This window comes from Cavia porcellus, unplaced genomic scaffold (assembly GCF_034190915.1).
Source record: "Cavia porcellus strain 051 isolate PalLab524CR breed Dunkin Hartley unplaced genomic scaffold, mCavPor4.1 scaffold_12, whole genome shotgun sequence".
Classification (NCBI taxonomy): domain Eukaryota; kingdom Metazoa; phylum Chordata; class Mammalia; order Rodentia; family Caviidae; genus Cavia; species Cavia porcellus.
The window spans coordinates 34437501-34455665 of record NW_026947495.1 but is presented as its reverse complement, the minus strand read 5'-3'; the positions used below and the strand labels follow the sequence as shown (position 1 = coordinate 34455665).

At 35.5% G+C, this 18165-nt stretch overlaps 1 protein-coding gene across 2 annotated transcripts in view; it reads left to right on the top strand.

Annotated features, from left to right (window-relative positions):
* Positions 1-18165, top strand: part of Zeb2 (zinc finger E-box binding homeobox 2) — a 127120-nt gene that overhangs the window by 102159 nt on the left and 6796 nt on the right. For both annotated transcript variants that reach the window (XM_023561107.2, XM_013142388.3), the window contains 5 exons: positions 5197-5385; positions 6072-6286; positions 8984-9092; positions 10005-11974; positions 13515-13695. In XM_023561107.2, the coding sequence (XP_023416875.1) occupies positions 5197-5385; positions 6072-6286; positions 8984-9092; positions 10005-11974; positions 13515-13695 (2664 nt within the window). The remainder of the gene's footprint in view (positions 1-5196; positions 5386-6071; positions 6287-8983; positions 9093-10004; positions 11975-13514; positions 13696-18165) is intronic.

The window sequence follows — 18165 nt, the reverse complement described above, 5'->3', positions numbered from 1 at the left end:
TATACACAGAATTTATGAAAGTATCATTAAAAAGCAATACTAGTAAGAGTGATTAAGCATATTTCCAAGAAAATTGAGACTTTCATTACTTGAAGCAATCTAGAAATTTCCCTAACATTAAAATACATATGGCCTTGAGGAAGTATTTTTAATTAATGAATTTGTTTGTTTGTTTGTTTGTTTGGTGTTACGGGGGATCAAACTCACTAACACATGCTTGTAAAAGCAGGCACTTATGCCACTGAGCTAAATCCCCAGCCCTAAAGATTTTTTTAGAGAGAAAAGTTTACTTAATCTTAGGGAAGGCTGAGATATTTGCAAGACATTAGGGTAAACTTTAGGACTAAATGCAAAATCTCTGGAGAAAGTATGAAAAGAAATGGCTTGCAATTTCTCAAGGATTTTTGCTATGGTTGGTGATAAATACCATGCAAATATCCTTTGTCAGTATGTTTTGGCACTTCTTCCAAGGAGACCAGGGAGTGAAGAGGATTACAGAAAGAAAGAAAAAAATGAAGCTGATTTTATACTGGGAAAATGCAATGGGGAATTCTATAACTTTCTAGCAAATGTTCTGCCTTATTCCTGTGTCCACCATACGGTGCTACAAAAACACAAACTTCCAAATACAATCTAAACTTCATCCTGCCCAGCAGCTTTGAGAGTAACCAGTTTTATGTCATCATTTGTTCTAACACTGTAACAGGATGATTTAGGTTTTCAGAGACTAAAATACTATATAGCTTAAAGTAGAAACGGAAGTGTCTTGGCTCACAGAATCTGAGAAATGTTGACAACACAGCCTCTGGAAGGTGCAGTTCGGCCTTAAGAATAAAGTCAGAAATGGATTGTCAGGATATGCCACCCTGCCTGCTGTCTACTTTATTCTCTCTTCATAAAGTTTCCTTTTCTAGATGGAAATATTAAGGCCTTCATTCTGCATCTCTCATCTGCAGTCACTTGGACGTATGGGGTGGGTGGGTGCACTGGTATATATATATATATATATATATATATATATATATATATATTGTTTGTTTGTTTGTTTGTTTGTTTGTTTTTAACCAGGGACTGAACTCATGTCCAGGCAGGGGCTGTATCACTGATCTACATCTTCAGCCCCTGGTACTCTCTTTTTGGGATAAAGTCCTAGAGTCATAGGAAAAATATTCATTGAATGTAACTGAATCCATTGGCCAGCCCTGGACTAATCAGTGGTTTGGCTTATGGATTGGCTCACTTCAGGTACAGATGATCGACTGTGATTGGGGGGGAACGTGTACAAGCAGCAGCTGCCTTGGATATCTGAGGGCTTAGCAACAGGGAAGTAGAGAATGGCTCCTAGGCAAGAGCTGTTACAGTGCTAGACAGAATAGCCATATGTGATGAGTAGCCACAGGAAAACGAACTCAAGGAAAAACTCCGTTATATTCATAGTGGTTACACCTAGTTCACGGAAAATTCAATTCTAAATCACTTAAGTGACTCTAGAAATACAACATGTATAGCCAATAGCATATTTATATCTGAGAAGAAAAATTTAATGGAGTAAATAGATTTATGATTGTCATCTTCTTCATGAAACTTTTTTTGAAGCCTTTCCAACTCTTGCAAGTATTTATGATCACTATTACACAACATTGTTCTACAATTCTCTGAATTGACAATGAAGCTAGGGCCTAAGTCTAGCTCAACTGTAGGTGTCGTTACATTCATATGTACATTAGTATGAACATAGTAGGTCTATTAGCATGTATGTGTGTACTAGGGATCAAACCCAGGTTATTCACCCTGAGCTACATCACTATCTCTGTTTTTTATTTGTTGAGATAAAGTCTTTGTAAGTTGCTGCTATATTGCCTACGGTAGGCATAAAATTACTATCTTCTTGTCTCAGTCTCCTCAAATGCTAGAATTATAGGAATGTACCATCACAGCCATCTATTTTATTTTATATTATACTTTCTTTTGCTAAAAAACTTTTACATCAAGTTGAACGTTGAAGATGTAATGTGTGCCACATTCATTTCGTAAATGATTTTTTGAGAGCTTACTAATTTCTAAGCTATAGAAATAGCAATAATCAGGACCAAAGATGATCAAAGATGATCCTTTAGGAAAGGTCATGATTTGATATCTTTTGTCCCCCTTACACTTGACATGGAAATCTACCATGGCCAAATTTGATCTATCAATTGAATTGCCTCTCCAAACACCAGAAGTGTATCTAGATGCAGTTTAGTTTGCCTATCCAGAAAAATCAGAATTTTCTTTCCTTTTAAGCCCAAAGGCTATTAATGCAAATCCAATTGAATTTGCATTTGATTACATTTCTGATGGAAACATTCATATGCAAATGAAAATTCATGCAAAGATAGCCAGATAATTCAAATAGTTGCTGAAATATCAAGATAAAATTAGGATATTAAATGTACATCCATCCATGTTTACATAGGTTACACCAAGGTCATGAAGTGAAACATTGTTCTTGAGAAACTTAAATAAATCATGTCTTACACATTTGACTAGTAGGTATGAATTCACAAAGGAACTACTGCATAACTGTCTACCCTTGTAGCACTGAAAAAGAAGTCCGTCACTGGTAAAAATCGGATCAGCCTTTCAAAAGATGTTCCTCTTGAATATTTTGTTCTGTTCTCCTTTATATTTTCTTATCACTGAAAGCAAAAGGTGATTTTTAGTGGATTTGAAGCTATTTTGATGATCTGAAACAATGCACAAATAGTTGGCAGTTCCTGCATACTCCCTGAGGACTCAGTGGTGCAAGTTAAATGACATCATTGTGATCACCACCAATCAGTACCCTTTGGAAAATAGCCTTGTGCATATAGCATCAGAAATGAGATCTTAACTAATGTTCCTGTTCTTCTATTAAATCTAGTTAAGAAAAGATTGAAGCAAAATTTCAAGGTGCAACCTTTTAGTACACTGCTCACATTCCCAATCTATTTTTGTGGAAAAAATAGGTCTTAGAAGCACTGACTAAGAATCACAAAGAAAAAAAAAAAAGAAAAGAAAAAAAACTAAGAGCATTTGGAACATCAAAAAAGAAAAGTTTGAGTTTACTGCCTTCAGTATTATTATTTAGCTTCATAGTCCACAAAGTGCATTCTTCCCCCATTTTAAAAAATTTGATCTCATGTATTCATTGATAGTTTCAAGTCTTCTGGGAATTCACTCTTTCCTACTTTGGCTAATGTTGCCAACCATTTTTCGGGGCGGAGGGGTATCCTAGCATCTCCCACCTAATCCTTCTCCGAGTCTGAGAGATTCTGCCTCTTAAATACCTCTCAAATCCAGCCACTCCTTTTCGTCTTCATTAACTAGTTTGTTAACCCTTTTTTTCCCCCTGATTTGGGCAGAAACATCCTAACTAGTTCCCAGAATCTACTTCTCTCTCTTTAATCCCTTACTCTGTACAGTACTGTAATCAGAATTATCATTTAATCCAACCCTGCCCTTTACTTAAAACCCTTCCGTGGCTTCCTGCTTCTCTAAGAATAAAATCCAAATCCTGAACAGGGCTAATACTGCTACATGGACTGGTTCCTATTTATTTTTTTTTACCCTTACTTACATTTCTGAAGTTCCGCTTTTACTCTGGCACTCCAGTACTCCCCTTTTGGTTCATGAAATGACTATGCTCCTCTAGCCACCACAATGTTGCGTGTGCTCCATTTCTTAGTTTCTAGTGTGAATTAACTTCATGCATCCTCCTTTAAAACCATCTTGGTCTTCAGGACCCCATCAAGTCCTTCTGCTTTTTTTTTTTTTTTTTTTTTTTTTAAATACTACTTCACATCTTGCTTTCATGATGCTTAGGCAGGGCCTAGTAAGGATGTGTTTAAGATATCTATTGATCTTTCGTTTGACTTCCTGAAGAATGAGACTAGCTCTGTTCTTTACTTAACAGAGTAAGACTTGGTGCCTATCACAAGACAGTCAACGTGAATGGGAGGGCCTAATGTCTGTTCTTATTTGAAATCCACAAGTCTTTAATCATGGAAGCCAAATAAATAAATAAATAAATAGACTTGCTTGTTTGAACTTCATCCTGCCACAACTTGTCAAAGAAAATTAACATGACAAATACTCTAATATTGCTTGTGGAAGAGAAACTGAAGAATCTAGTGGAACCAAGGTTAACTGGTCTCCAAAGCTATGATAGTAGAATTCCATCATTTGTTCTACTAACAAGGCACTGTTTTCACCTATTATACAGAATAACGTACAGCTACTCATCCAAGACTGTCTTATGCATACAATATTTTACTTAAGATAGTTAAGTCATAGCTAATTTCAGGAGCACACTTAAGGGCTTCAAATATGCAATGTCTTTTGATGCAAGTTATTAAAATTGGTTTACAACTAGTATTCATTTCAAGGAATAAGAGATACAATTGCAGAAGTTAAAAATCATATCAAAATCACACAGAAGTATCATTACTTTCTTAACACCCTTGGTTACCTTTATTTTATTTCTATCAGCTATGTGCTTAACTTTATTTTCAGCAATCTTAAAAGCATGAGCTAAAGATTGAAAATACAGGAAAAACCAAACTGCCATATTTCATCATTTTTTAAAAACAAAATCACACTACTGTTTCCCTAGGAATATCTGTCCTTTCACATCTGTCTCAGACCATGTTTTCTTGGCAGTCTGTGATATTTAGAGGGTGGAGAGTTAAAAGTTTATATTTAGCAACCGGATAGATCTGTAGTTAGAGATGTTTAGTGGACAATAAAAAATTAAATATACTTTTCTTAAAAAGAAAAGAAAGTTTTATACAGACCATTAAAATAGCTTTGAGCTTCTATTATCTCATGTTTATTGATGAGAATGTTTGGAATGTCTTAGGAAAAAGATCTGAGATATTTTAATTTTGACCAAAAGCCTTTTAAATTTTCTTTAATTTTTTTTGAGTTTTGTGGACTAATAATTTCAGAAGAAAAAAAAAGGTACCTATTTTCCTTAAGGCAAAGTATCCTCCTTTTGCATATGCTATGAAAATAAGCATTTAATCCACAATGGTCATCTTCTACACTTATTACAAATAGACCAGGGATTTGTAGACTTATTGCAAGTCAGCATTTGTTACTGAAAATGATGTCAATGGTCTTGGGCTCTGCAGAAAAGCCTCTGACAAGACGTTTCTTTTCCTTTTATGATTTCAGTTAAGAATGCAAATTGCACATCAGACTTTGAGGAATACTTTGCCAAAAGAAAACTGGAGGAACGCGATGGCCACGCAGTCAGCATTGAGGAATATCTTCAGCGCAGTGACACAGCCATTATTTACCCAGAAGCCCCTGAGGAGCTTTCTCGCCTTGGCACGCCAGAGGCCAATGGGCAAGAAGAAAATGGTGAGGCCGTAATTCATTTTTAGCCACTACACTGACCTCTGCAGCTGTTACAATTACAAATGCACTACATGCCTGGGTGTTTACCTTAAAATTTGAAGAACAGCTGCTGAGGCATGGAATTTCATGAGCAAAGATTAGAACTGTAATTTTAGGGTATTGTGAAATTTTTGTCAGCAAATTTGTGTCATTTGTACATCCAATAAAGAACAAGAACAATTAGAGCCCATTTCTAAGAGATAAAAATATCTAAATGTATTCCTATCTTTCTGAAATATTTTTCTTTGGAGGGGGAAAAAAGTTTCAAAACACTGACCCTCACCATTTTGTTCTTCTCTACCGACACCTGAAAAGCCCCATCACATTGTGTCTTCCTGAGTAAAATGTGAGTAAAGATTTCAGAGCAACAGTCAGTCACCTGAAGAGAACTTCCTCATTTACCAGCTGCTGAAGTCCTCCCCTCAAAAGCCCAAGTAATTAATTTTCAAGCTCAATGTGAGCTGATTCCTACAAGTCGGTCCTGGGTGTGCAAGGGGACCGGTGTGCGAAGAGGCTGGTGCAATGATGGCACTCTGGTGGAGCAGATTGCAGTGATTCCTGTCATACCATCCCGGGCAGTCAGCCCATTAGCTGCCATTGATTTACTGACCTTTTGGCCCGCGTCTCTCTTTCTCGTCTCTTGGCTACAGACCTGCCACCTGGAACTCCAGATGCTTTTGCCCAACTGCTGACCTGCCCCTACTGCGACCGGGGCTACAAGCGCTTGACATCACTGAAGGAGCACATCAAGTACCGCCACGAGAAGAATGAGGAGAACTTTTCCTGCCCCCTTTGTAGCTACACGTTTGCCTATCGCACCCAGCTCGAGCGGCATATGGTGACGCACAAACCAGGGACAGATCAGGTGGGGGGTTGGTTTTAAGTGATTTCTTTCTATAATAACCCCTTAGAGAAACGATATTGCTTTGATTGGCAATCATTATTAATTTTTCATGGCATTTTGAAGATGCAGATCTTTTAATGGTAATAGCTTTAATTGAGGTCTAAATGATTTTTTGATGGTCTCTTCTAATATGATTTAATAGTCTTATGTTCACGATCGAATGAGTGTGTTAATTTCTAATTTAGAAATTTTATTTGCACTTTAACTCGACTTTAGTTTCATTTTTATGTTCCACAAAAATGAATGAAATTGTAGCATTTTAATTATACATTATTAAACATCTCAGCAATTTTAATTCCATTTTTCACCTAGTTTTACGTAGATTTTTTTTTACATAGGATCTAAGTCGTAGTAAAAAGAGTATGTATTTCTTTCATTTGTCATGTAACACTTTGGATTACTTTATTTTTACAGGCTGCTATGAGTTTATGAAATCTAATTACTGAAATAAAATAAAAGTATATATACTAAATTATGTATATATAAAATAAATTGGATTAATACTAAACATTGAATGTACTTTTCAAATGATCCTGTCTTGGTGCGCCTATTTGTAGCTAAATGTTTAAATTGCTGTGCTTCTTTTACTTATCTTAAAATAAAAACTGTGTCGTTAGTAGGTATACATAGCTTCTTAAATCCTCAAAATGATTGAATAGGATTGATTCACAGCATCCTTTAAATGTTTCAACAAAACTGCTCTTTCCGTCCTCCTTGGAGAATTGACTCTGCAAATTGATATTATGATGTGTTTGGATGGTAACAGAAATGTTATACCATAAGTCATGATAACTGGCCCTACAGATCTGGAATTGCCTTGCATAAGCCTCAATCCCATATCTGTTTTTAAAATGATTAACTATGGTATTCTATACAGAATTCTTTTTTTTTTCCTTGTAGGCTTTACTTTCTTTGAATAAAGAAAAAAAGAATAAATCAATACAAACAATGATGATGATTCTGTACTATGGAATTTTACTACTTTAAAACAATAGCTCATATAAATCATTCCATTCCTTTTTGACTGAACTTGTCACCTGAATGTTTTCCAAAGACCATTTATTTTTAAAGTATGCTTGCATAGTTACACTTATGCAGTAGTTTATCTTCCCCATGCTTCTATGCAAAAAAAAAAAAAAAAAAAAAAAAAAGAAGAAGAAGAAGAAGAAAGAAAGAGAAAAAGAAAGAGAAAAAACGTCTAGGAGTAAAAGAACAGGCCTAGATATTTATCTAGCATAACTGCTTTAAATTTCACATGCAGAAGTGTGATTGTGTTGGCGCATTATGAATGGTAGCTTTGGTGTTGAAAAGTCCCCTCATTTGCTCATGGCATTTACAATTAGTAAATTAAAATGATTGTATCATATTAACAGTGGCACAACTAAAGTTTATAGTAGTCCTCTGAGGCTGTGGGGGGAGACAAGCAGCTGTTGCTGTTTGTTTATGCAACTCAGCAACATATGAGCGCTGGTCCCTCAATGGCGCTCGGCGGGCTGGGCTCCGCTTGATCTTTGAAGGTTGCTGCTGTTTGAACAAACCTCCCTGTGTCCCATGTAACACCATCTGTCTCACTAGGAATGTGGGAAGATTCAGCACACCCTAGCAGTTGTCATACCGTTTCTGTGCTGTCTTTTTGCAAAAGGCTTTTGTGTCATTGCTGCTTGAAAAAGGCTGACCTCCTACCTTGAGCATCCAGAGTGGAGGACTGTTTTTTCCAGAATTCTAAGTCACACTGCTTTTTTCCCCCTTATTCAAAAAGGTCAGCTGTGTTTGATTATATCTTTGCTGCTTTTAACTTGTCTTTTCAGCAAACTTTTTTTTTTCTTTTGGTCCCTACTCCCTTGTACGCTACTAAAAAGGATAATGAAAAGTCGTTGAAGTCTTTCCTACTGGCCTGCGATAAAACTGCTCAAGCAGCTATAACCCAAGATGTTGTCTCTTACGTTTGATAATGAATCAAATCTGATAGGCAAAACCTCAGGAAAATAGAGTTTACATGTGCCACTAGCGCAATGAATGGAATATTTAAACGTGCTAACCCTGCAACAAAATATTTGCAGTCAAGCTTTGTTTCTGAGGGTTTTTTTGTTTTTGTTTTTGTTTTTTTTTTTTTGGTGAAAGGATGATTTTTTTTTTTTTTACTGTTCTTTAAAGCACAGATTGCTTCAGTATAAGTAAGATACACTTTTAACCTAATACAGAAAATTTGATGAAATTTTTCTGCATGGATAGTTTGTTTAACACTATTTAGAATTTTCAGGAAGCTGGTTTTTTCCCTGAAAAAAGAATTGCATTGTAACAGGGAATCTTCAGATTTTAGATCTTGTACAAGGCACAAAGAAACACAAACATCTTTACAGCTACACTTTCTCATCACCAACAGGTCAAAGAAACATTTGAAAAAAAGAGACTGCAGAAATAATTGTAAAGCAAGTGTTGGATGAACATGTGAAAGCACTTTTTTTTTTAAATTTGGTTCAATTTTATTGCTAACATTATCACTTTTATTTCAGTTCTGAAAGACTAGACAGATAAATAAGCATGTATTCAAACCTTTTGACCTAGCTAAAAAAAAGAGAGAGACCTTTAAAAAATATTCGTAACAAATTGTCTTTGTTCCTTCTGCACAAAACTGATGTGAGTCCTTTTTCTTTTTAGCACCAAATGCTAACCCAGGGAGCAGGTAATCGCAAATTCAAATGCACAGAGTGTGGCAAGGCCTTCAAGTACAAACATCATCTGAAAGAGCACCTAAGAATTCACAGTGGTGAGTAGCCAAGGGCCGTGCTCACATCTGCAACTTGTTTACTTAAAGACGCTCTGAAAAATTATTTAAATTTTACACAATCCTGTTTGTAACTTTTTGGAACTATGCATTTATTTCAGAAACTCTGTGTGCCTTCATGATACTTATTATACTGTAGCACTGTCTTATAAAAAGGAGTGCTTATCCTTCTTAAAAACTGCAAAGCCTTTGATTTATTACCAAATCTAGAAGTTCCTTTTGGTCCTTTTAGAAACCTGCCTCTAGATTAAATATTTTTGATCTGAAGAAACTCAAGATGTCAAATTTTGAAGGATATCTATTTTTGATACTTAATCATAAAAGAAAAAGAATTTTGGATAACAGCTTGGTATGAAAAATGTTCCTTGATTCATGAGAGCTGTTTGTGTATCACAAACCAATATCCTACCACTGAGATTTCTTCTTTATAACTAGCTTGATAGCTCTGCCAAGCATTTTATTACCAAATTGAATGCTATTCAGAGAACTAGTTGGATTGGTAGAATCAATGGAATCTCTACAGAGTTGATTAAAACCATGGCTACACTTCCCTTTAAATACTCTGACATCTTTATTGTGGTATTGACCACACATTAATCTGACACTCTGTTTAAATAGGAGGCTGCCGATGGCAAAACAAGATTTGGGATCTTAGCTGAAAAAAAGCATAGATAGTCTCCACTCTCCACTGCTAACATCTTGAATTTATGTCCTCCCAGGATAGATAAAGTTCAGTAACAGCTACAGCCACATAATTCTAATCTAAGCACCTAGAATGTAGAGGTAACCCTATTGTGTTCCTTTCATTTGGTTTCATAGATTCTTATCTCCATAGATATCTACAATTTTTACCCAATCAAAGAAATGTAACATTAATTTTAATTATCGTTTTAGGTGAAAAACCTTATGAATGCCCAAACTGCAAGAAACGCTTCTCCCATTCTGGTTCCTACAGTTCGCACATCAGCAGCAAGAAATGTATTGGTTTAATCTCTGTGAATGGCCGAATGAGAAACAATATCAAGACGGGTTCCTCCCCTAATTCTGTTTCTTCTTCTCCTACTAATTCAGCCATTACTCAGTTAAGAAACAAGTTAGAGAATGGAAAACCACTTAGTATGTCTGAACAAACAGGCTTACTTAAAATTAAAACAGAACCACTAGACTTTAATGACTACAAAGTTCTTATGGCCACACATGGATTTAGTGGCACTAGTCCCTTTATGAATGGCGGGCTTGGAGCCACCAGTCCTTTAGGAGTTCATCCATCTGCTCAGAGTCCAATGCAGCACTTAGGTGTAGGGATGGAAGCCCCTTTACTTGGATTTCCCACAATGAATAGTAACTTAAGTGAGGTACAAAAGGTTCTACAGATTGTGGACAATACGGTTTCCAGGCAAAAAATGGACTGCAAAGCTGAAGAAATTTCAAAGTTGAAAGGTTATCACATGAAAGATCCTTGCTCTCAACCTGAGGAACAAGGAGTTACTTCTCCTAATATTCCACCGGTCGGTCTTCCAGTTGTGAGTCACAATGGTGCCACTAAAAGTATTATTGACTACACATTAGAAAAAGTCAATGAAGCCAAAGCTTGCCTCCAGAGCTTAACTACTGACTCAAGGAGACAGATCAGTAATATAAAGAAAGAGAAACTCCGTACTTTAATGGATTTGGTCACCGATGATAAAATGATTGAGAACCACAGTATATCCACTCCATTTTCATGCCAGTTCTGTAAAGAAAGCTTTCCTGGCCCCATTCCCTTGCATCAGCATGAACGTTACCTTTGTAAAATGAATGAAGAGATCAAGGCAGTCCTGCAACCTCATGAAAACATAGTCCCCAACAAAGCTGGAGTTTTTGTGGATAATAAAGCCCTCCTCTTGTCATCTGTACTTTCTGAGAAAGGACTGACAAGCCCCATCAACCCATACAAGGACCACATGTCTGTACTCAAAGCATACTATGCTATGAACATGGAGCCCAACTCTGATGAACTGCTGAAAATTTCCATTGCTGTGGGCCTTCCTCAGGAATTTGTGAAGGAATGGTTTGAACAACGAAAAGTCTACCAATATTCAAATTCCAGGTCACCATCACTGGAAAGGAACTCCAAGCCGTTAGCTCCCAGTAGTAACCCTCCCACAAAAGACTCTTTATTACCTAGATCTCCTGTAAAACCTATGGACTCCATAACATCACCATCTATCGCAGAACTCCACAACAGTGTTACGAATTGTGATCCTCCTCTCAGGCTAACAAAATCCTCCCATTTTACCAGTATTAAACCGGTTGAAAAATTGGACCACTCCAGGAGTAACACTCCATCTCCCTTAAATCTTTCCTCCACATCTTCTAAAAACTCCCACAGTAGTTCTTACACTCCAAACAGCTTCTCCTCTGAGGAGCTCCAGGCTGAGCCTTTGGACTTGTCATTACCAAAACAAATGAAAGAACCCAAAAGTATTATAGCCACAAAGAACAAAACAAAAGCTAGTAGCATAAATTTAGACCATAACAGTGTTTCTTCGTCATCTGAAAACTCAGATGAGCCTCTGAACTTGACTTTTATCAAGAAAGAGTTTTCAAATTCAAATAACCTGGACAACAAAAGCACTAATCCAGTGTTCGGCATGAACCCATTTAGTGCCAAACCTTTATACACAGCTCTTCCACCACAAAGCGCATTTCCCCCTGCCACTTTCATGCCGCCAGTCCAGACCAGTATTCCTGGGCTACGACCTTACCCGGGGCTGGATCAGATGAGCTTCCTACCACATATGGCCTATACCTACCCAACTGGAGCAGCTACTTTTGCTGACATGCAGCAAAGGAGAAAATACCAGCGGAAACAAGGATTTCAGGTAACAAGTCTTGTGTGCTTTCACTGAAGAAAGAAGACAAAAGTATATATTTGGGCTGGGAATTTAACTCAGAGGTGAAACTCTAGTGTGAGGTCCTGTATCACAGGCATGAGCACGCATGTACACGCACAAGTAGATTATGTGCCTGTAAGAAAAAATCCTGGGGGGCTGGGGATTTAGCTCAGTGGCATAAGCACCTGCCTTGCAAGCAGGCAGTCGTGAGTTTAATCCCTGGTACCTACAAAAAAGAAAAAGACAAAAAAAAAAAAAAAAAATCCTGACGTTAAAGATCAATAGAAATAGAAGTTTTTAATGTGAACCCCAAACTCAAGTGAGTTAGAAAAATAAAAAATGAAAACATTGAAACACTGTATCCTGTAGGCACATGTTAAAAAAAAAAGAAAAAAATATATATATAAATGAATACTCACCTTCTTTTAGAGCTACACATCGGTTACAGCACTCGATAAGACTTAGCTAGGTGCGAAAAGTTAAAATGTGTAACAGACATATCCTTTAAAGAGGTTCACAACCTGCAAGTAATTTATAAATCAATTTGATGAACTTGTTTTATAGTGAATAGTTTATTTGAAAATTATTTTTAAAAATATGTTGCACATTGCACATGAATTATTACCTAATCATCACATTTGTGAATAATTTATGGTTTTTTGAATACAAAAGCAGGTATGTTTTAGCATTATGCAGGATAATCCTTACTTGCAAAATAGGAGCATAGAGGCAATGCACCTCTGTAACAGCTGTTGCAGTATTCCAATTTACAGTACATCTGCCCTCTTTGTAAATGTATTTAAGCCTATTTAATCTTCTCTAATATTAATTAGTGCAAACCTAGTCTAAGAAAACTGAACTGTGGGCTAGCAAATGAAGGGTATGTTGTCATGCAAGTTTGCACTCCTTTGGATCAAGACAAAATAAATATCAAGAAATTTAATAATTTACTGATCCACATTCATTATTGTTCAATGCTGAAGGCTGTTTTAACATAGATAGAACATTGATAAAAAGTGTTATTAATATTCCCTATTTTAAATTAGAAAATTAAATATAAAAATATAGCTTGAGGCTTTTAGTTAGTAGACATACATTTAAATAGATTGCATAATAATATTTTGTACCTAAATATAAAATTCAATTAAAATGGGGTTTCTGTAGCTACAGATCATTTCTAAAATATATTGGAAAATACACAAATTCTAATGTTTTATGTTCACTTGAATATTTCTTGGTACAAAAAGTAAAGACTTTATAAAGATTTGTGTATTTCCCCACCTTTTGGAGCTGATATTCTCTGTCCTTGAAAAACAACAAACTCTACCATCTATCGCCGAGATGTTTGCATTTTTTGTTAAAATGTGAAGTATCATATGTTGTCCAGGGAAAAAATTTTAGAAAAATTTTAAAACTAGATCCATCTATAGCAAGTTGTTTTAAGGTTCTCTGATGTCAGCTTATGCAAAGTTGTTTGGTGTAAACACACAGAGAAGAGACTAAATTGAACTCTATGATTATATCACAGGGAGAATTGCTTGATGGAGCACAAGACTACATGTCAGGCCTAGATGACATGACAGACTCCGATTCCTGTCTGTCTCGAAAGAAGATCAAGAAAACTGAGAGTGGCATGTATGCATGTGACTTATGTGACAAGACATTCCAGAAAAGCAGTTCCCTTCTGCGACATAAATACGAACACACAGGTATGAGTGACTTTGACTAGCTAGTTAGAGCTTCTCAGCCTGCTGTACATTTCATAATATTTAATGAGTACACTTGTGCAACATAAGATGTAACATATGCTGATACCTTCAACAAGGAAGAAATAATGCTTTTCCTAGCTCAGTAGGACTTTTTTGTTGCCGTTTATTGGATCATTCATGTGTTTATGAGTGTGCTTATCTTCACATCTTTCCAGTTAATCTGTAAGACAAAGTCACAAATCATATCAAGGGAGTATTTAAATGGCCAGCATAATGAAATTCTATAACACAAGCTACTTATTGAAACTATCTTCTAATTCTTAAACTGTAGTTCACTAAATATGTAAAAATATAATAATAAATCTGATCAATTCTGTGCCAGTCTCATCACCAAGTAACCATGGTTTGGGAGTTGTTTTGTTTGGTACTTGTGAATGGCCACATTTTGAGTCAAGTGAAAGTGTTAGTATATCATAAGAGAAAAGTAATAGACCAAACTAACTGAATCTACCTATTTGGAAGAAAAAAAGAAAATTTTCTAACTTTAATTAGTTTATTTTCCATTCATGCATTACTAATCAGGAACAATTATAAAGATAAGACAGTAGCCTAATTCTTCCCTATGAATAAAGAGATGTTGGATTAATTTAAAAGAAAAATAGGAAGTACTGTGCTCTGGTCTGTAGCTTTGTGGTGGAGCTCCACCCATGTTCTCTCCCTCACTCTTTCTCTTCGCATCCTGAACAACATATCTCAGCCTCCTGTCTTTCCCTAATCCATCCCAGATCTTCTCCACTAGAAATCTGGCATGCTTGGCTGGGTCTGGATGAGAAAAGTGTGTAGGATCTCAACCAAAATATTGGCAAGAGGAAAAAAGAGGGAGAGAATATAAGGAACTATCTCACATTAAACCAGGAAGTCTAGCATTAAACATATTCATAGGAAAGAAAAAAATAGCCTAACATTAATGTTTTCTGGAAATGATAGTGAGGCAAAGAAAATGGAAGTGGAAATACTTCCTGTTATGTTTTGATTACCCATGTACACAGTACCTTTTTAGAGACTGAAAATATATACTTGGAAACTATTTGTACCCATTACCATCCTTTATTCCTCACTAGGAATGTTGTAGAGGCAGCAAAAGTGACCAGAATCGGGTGGGAGATTTCTGTTAGTCAAATGCTGAGGTACAGTTAAATGGTGGGTGAGTTCTATCAGTTAAATGATGACAAACAATAGTGTTCTTACTCCAGCCAACCCAGTTTTCTTTCAACCTCCAACCATCTGATGGTCCTTAAAATTATTTTAAAAGTTCAACTCTTTAAATTAAGTTTTAAGTTTTCATTTAATTTAGTAATATTTTTGGAAAACTTAAAGCCGAACTAAGATACTTTTAAAACAATCCAAGTTGAATAACAAATCCAGATATTTTTATACTTGTGTGAAATTTTGAAACATCAAGTTTTTCCTACATTTGTCTTTTATTATAGATATTTTCATTAGTGCCAAGACCTATTTTAGTATTTTCAGAGTAGCTAGTTTCATATCTAAATTTGCTTTAATATTTTAAGCAACCTCAACTATCTTTGTATTTCCCTAATTGTTTATAAAAAAGCACATCCCTGAGGGCATCTTTTCTCCCCAATTGATTTTATCGTATGACTATATGCAAACTATCATATACTACATGGTGAGTAGAAGACTTTTATTTTAGTGAGGACTACCATGCACATTAGCATCCTGTCGATATATTTATCTCACTTGTTCATAGTTTCATAAATACATATCTGAGAGACCCAAATGTTAGCATTAATTTGAAAAACTAGAAATAAAATGTTCTGGTCTTTACAGTATGAAATTTGCTGCCCAGAAACATTGTCTAGCAATAGGATGATAGTCACACAATGACTTCTCTAAACTTGTGATTAATTATCCTCTTGTTGGTTTCCTAACTTGTCAAATTTCCAGTGTTTTAACTTGTTGGTCTTTTGACCAAATATTTCATTATATTACTACTGTCAATGTATTAGTTTCCATCCAAGTTCATGAAGTTTTTCATGAATTCTCTATCACTATGATGTATGTGGAAATTTAGTCCATTTCTTAATCCTAATTGGGTCTTGTAAGCCTTTAATTTGTTTATATTAATATTTTGACAATGAATTCATATGAATATTATAAGTGAGAACTGTCTTGGTGTTGACTGATGCTAAGGTTAGGAAATGAAGTTGAACTGTCATTTGACTATTATGTACTGACTATCACTGTATTGTTGATAAAGTGTGTTTAGTATATATGTCTATCAGCGTCTTGTTCTTGAGATCCTTTGCTTTTTTGCCACAACATATTTTAATATATTTTCTAGGCAGATACCAAAGTCGTAATGTTTAATTTTTCTTACCACTGGCTTACTGCTTTCCTCTCTTTACTTAAGACCAAGGACTGGAATAGAGAAAGGAAACATTATGTAAATGTTGACTTCAATAATATTAATTGTCACAAATAACTGTGAAATAAAAAAATCTGAACCTGCTGTTAGGCACTGTGAAGAACTCATTTGTATTTCACTAAAATTTAAATCTGACATTTATTGAGTGCTTTCTTTGTTGAGATATTGTGGTAGGTGCTTTCAAACTCACCTTATTTAGAAAGTAATAAAAATGTTTCTACTAAATAAGTCTAAAGTTTCAATAATTGTATTGCTCAATGATAGATTTTTACATACCACAAACCTTCCATTGGTTATTAACTTTGATTATCATTCTGTCAGATGAATCATGAACCAAGATCCTAGAAAAAAATTTACCCTAAAGTTTTGTGATTCATTCAATACCAATTTGAGTGTTTTTCTGAATCTTGTTGATGCGGATATTTAATTCTAAAATACTGATTTGAATCAGGTAAACCAATCAAACAAATTAAAAAGTTATGAATGTTCAAGTCACTTTGTATTTTTTTTTTTTTTTTTTTTGTCTTTTTCCTTTTTATCGGTACCGGGGATCGAACTCACGACCGCCTGCTTGCAAGGCAGGTGCTTATGCCGCTGAGCTAAACCCCCAGCCCCTAGTCACTTTGTATTTACATTGATTTTAAGTGCTTACTAGAGAAACTTCTGGAAATTAGTAAAATATTTTAAAATATATTAGTAAAATATTTTAAAATATATATATATATATTTACACACACATATATATGTATATAAAATTCTTACCAGTTACAAATTCTATACTTTCATGGCATCATAGCTGAATATTTTATTATTTCAGTTTGCTAAGTCATAATGCAGAATTAATATATTTCTGCCATAAATGTTCCGTTGAATAAACTTTGTGAAAATGAATTGTCTGAAAATGAATTGCACAGAAGAGTGGTGTGACAGACAACAAGGGCATCTCCCAGACATTCCCAGTAGGCTTCAAATCCTGTACTGATGACTGTGTGTTTTCTCTCTCAAGACTCTGCCCTGTGTTTTGTTGCTTTGGAACAACTGTAATGGTCACTCAAAATTATTCACACATTCTTTCCCCAAAGTTACCTAATTAACCTTTTGTTCTCCTGAGCTGATGAAACAGCATCCAAAAGAAGTTGCAAGACAGTTTTTCCCATGTGCTCTGTCGTAACTACAGCACCAACAAATTTTTCATATGCAATTTCTTTTCTCTCCATTCAGATTTATTTCTGCCATGTACACTGCTCCTGATGCATGCATCTTGCTTAAGCTTGGGGGAATTATTGAATATGTATTACTGAATAAGAATAAAATGATCTAACATTAATTGAGTGCTTACTATGAAATGCTTGTACTAAACATTTTACATTCTTTGTCTCCTTTACACTTTTTGGTCAGTTTTTATTAGGCTCCCAAATGATTGTCCTTTGCCTGCGAGGACCCTGATCCTTAGAGAGGTTGACATGTGTGAGACTGAGACTACAACACAACCAGGTGTGAAAGATGGATTTGAACCAGGCAATCAGATTCCAAAGCCCATCTCCCCTACTGAACACTGTACTAATCTGTCCCTGTGGATGAACTGCTACTGCTCCAGTGCCTACCTCTTTCTCCTGTTAGCACCATTTCCCTAAAAGTATACACAGGCGAGATCAAATTCATAGTGTAGCAACCTGAAGTTCCCTGGAAGGAAAAACTAAACAAAACAAAAGCCTCATGTCTTTTTCTTAAATACACTTCTGCTTTCTGTTATAGTACCCTAGCACCATGGTGGTCTTGTCAATTGGAAAAGCACACTGTCTCTCCAGACCCCTGAACCTCCATTGTAACTTGCTGCTATCCAGTTTACCTTATTCAAAACATCTTTTCCAAAAGTTAAAGAAGAGTTCTTGTGGGGTTTGAATATACTTTTTTCTTCACACTGTTAACTGTCTTAAAGTAGTTTAGTAGAATTTTGTTTCTTTCCATACAAGTGCTAGTCACCAACAAATGTCTGATTTTTCCTCTTTCAGGTAAATAAC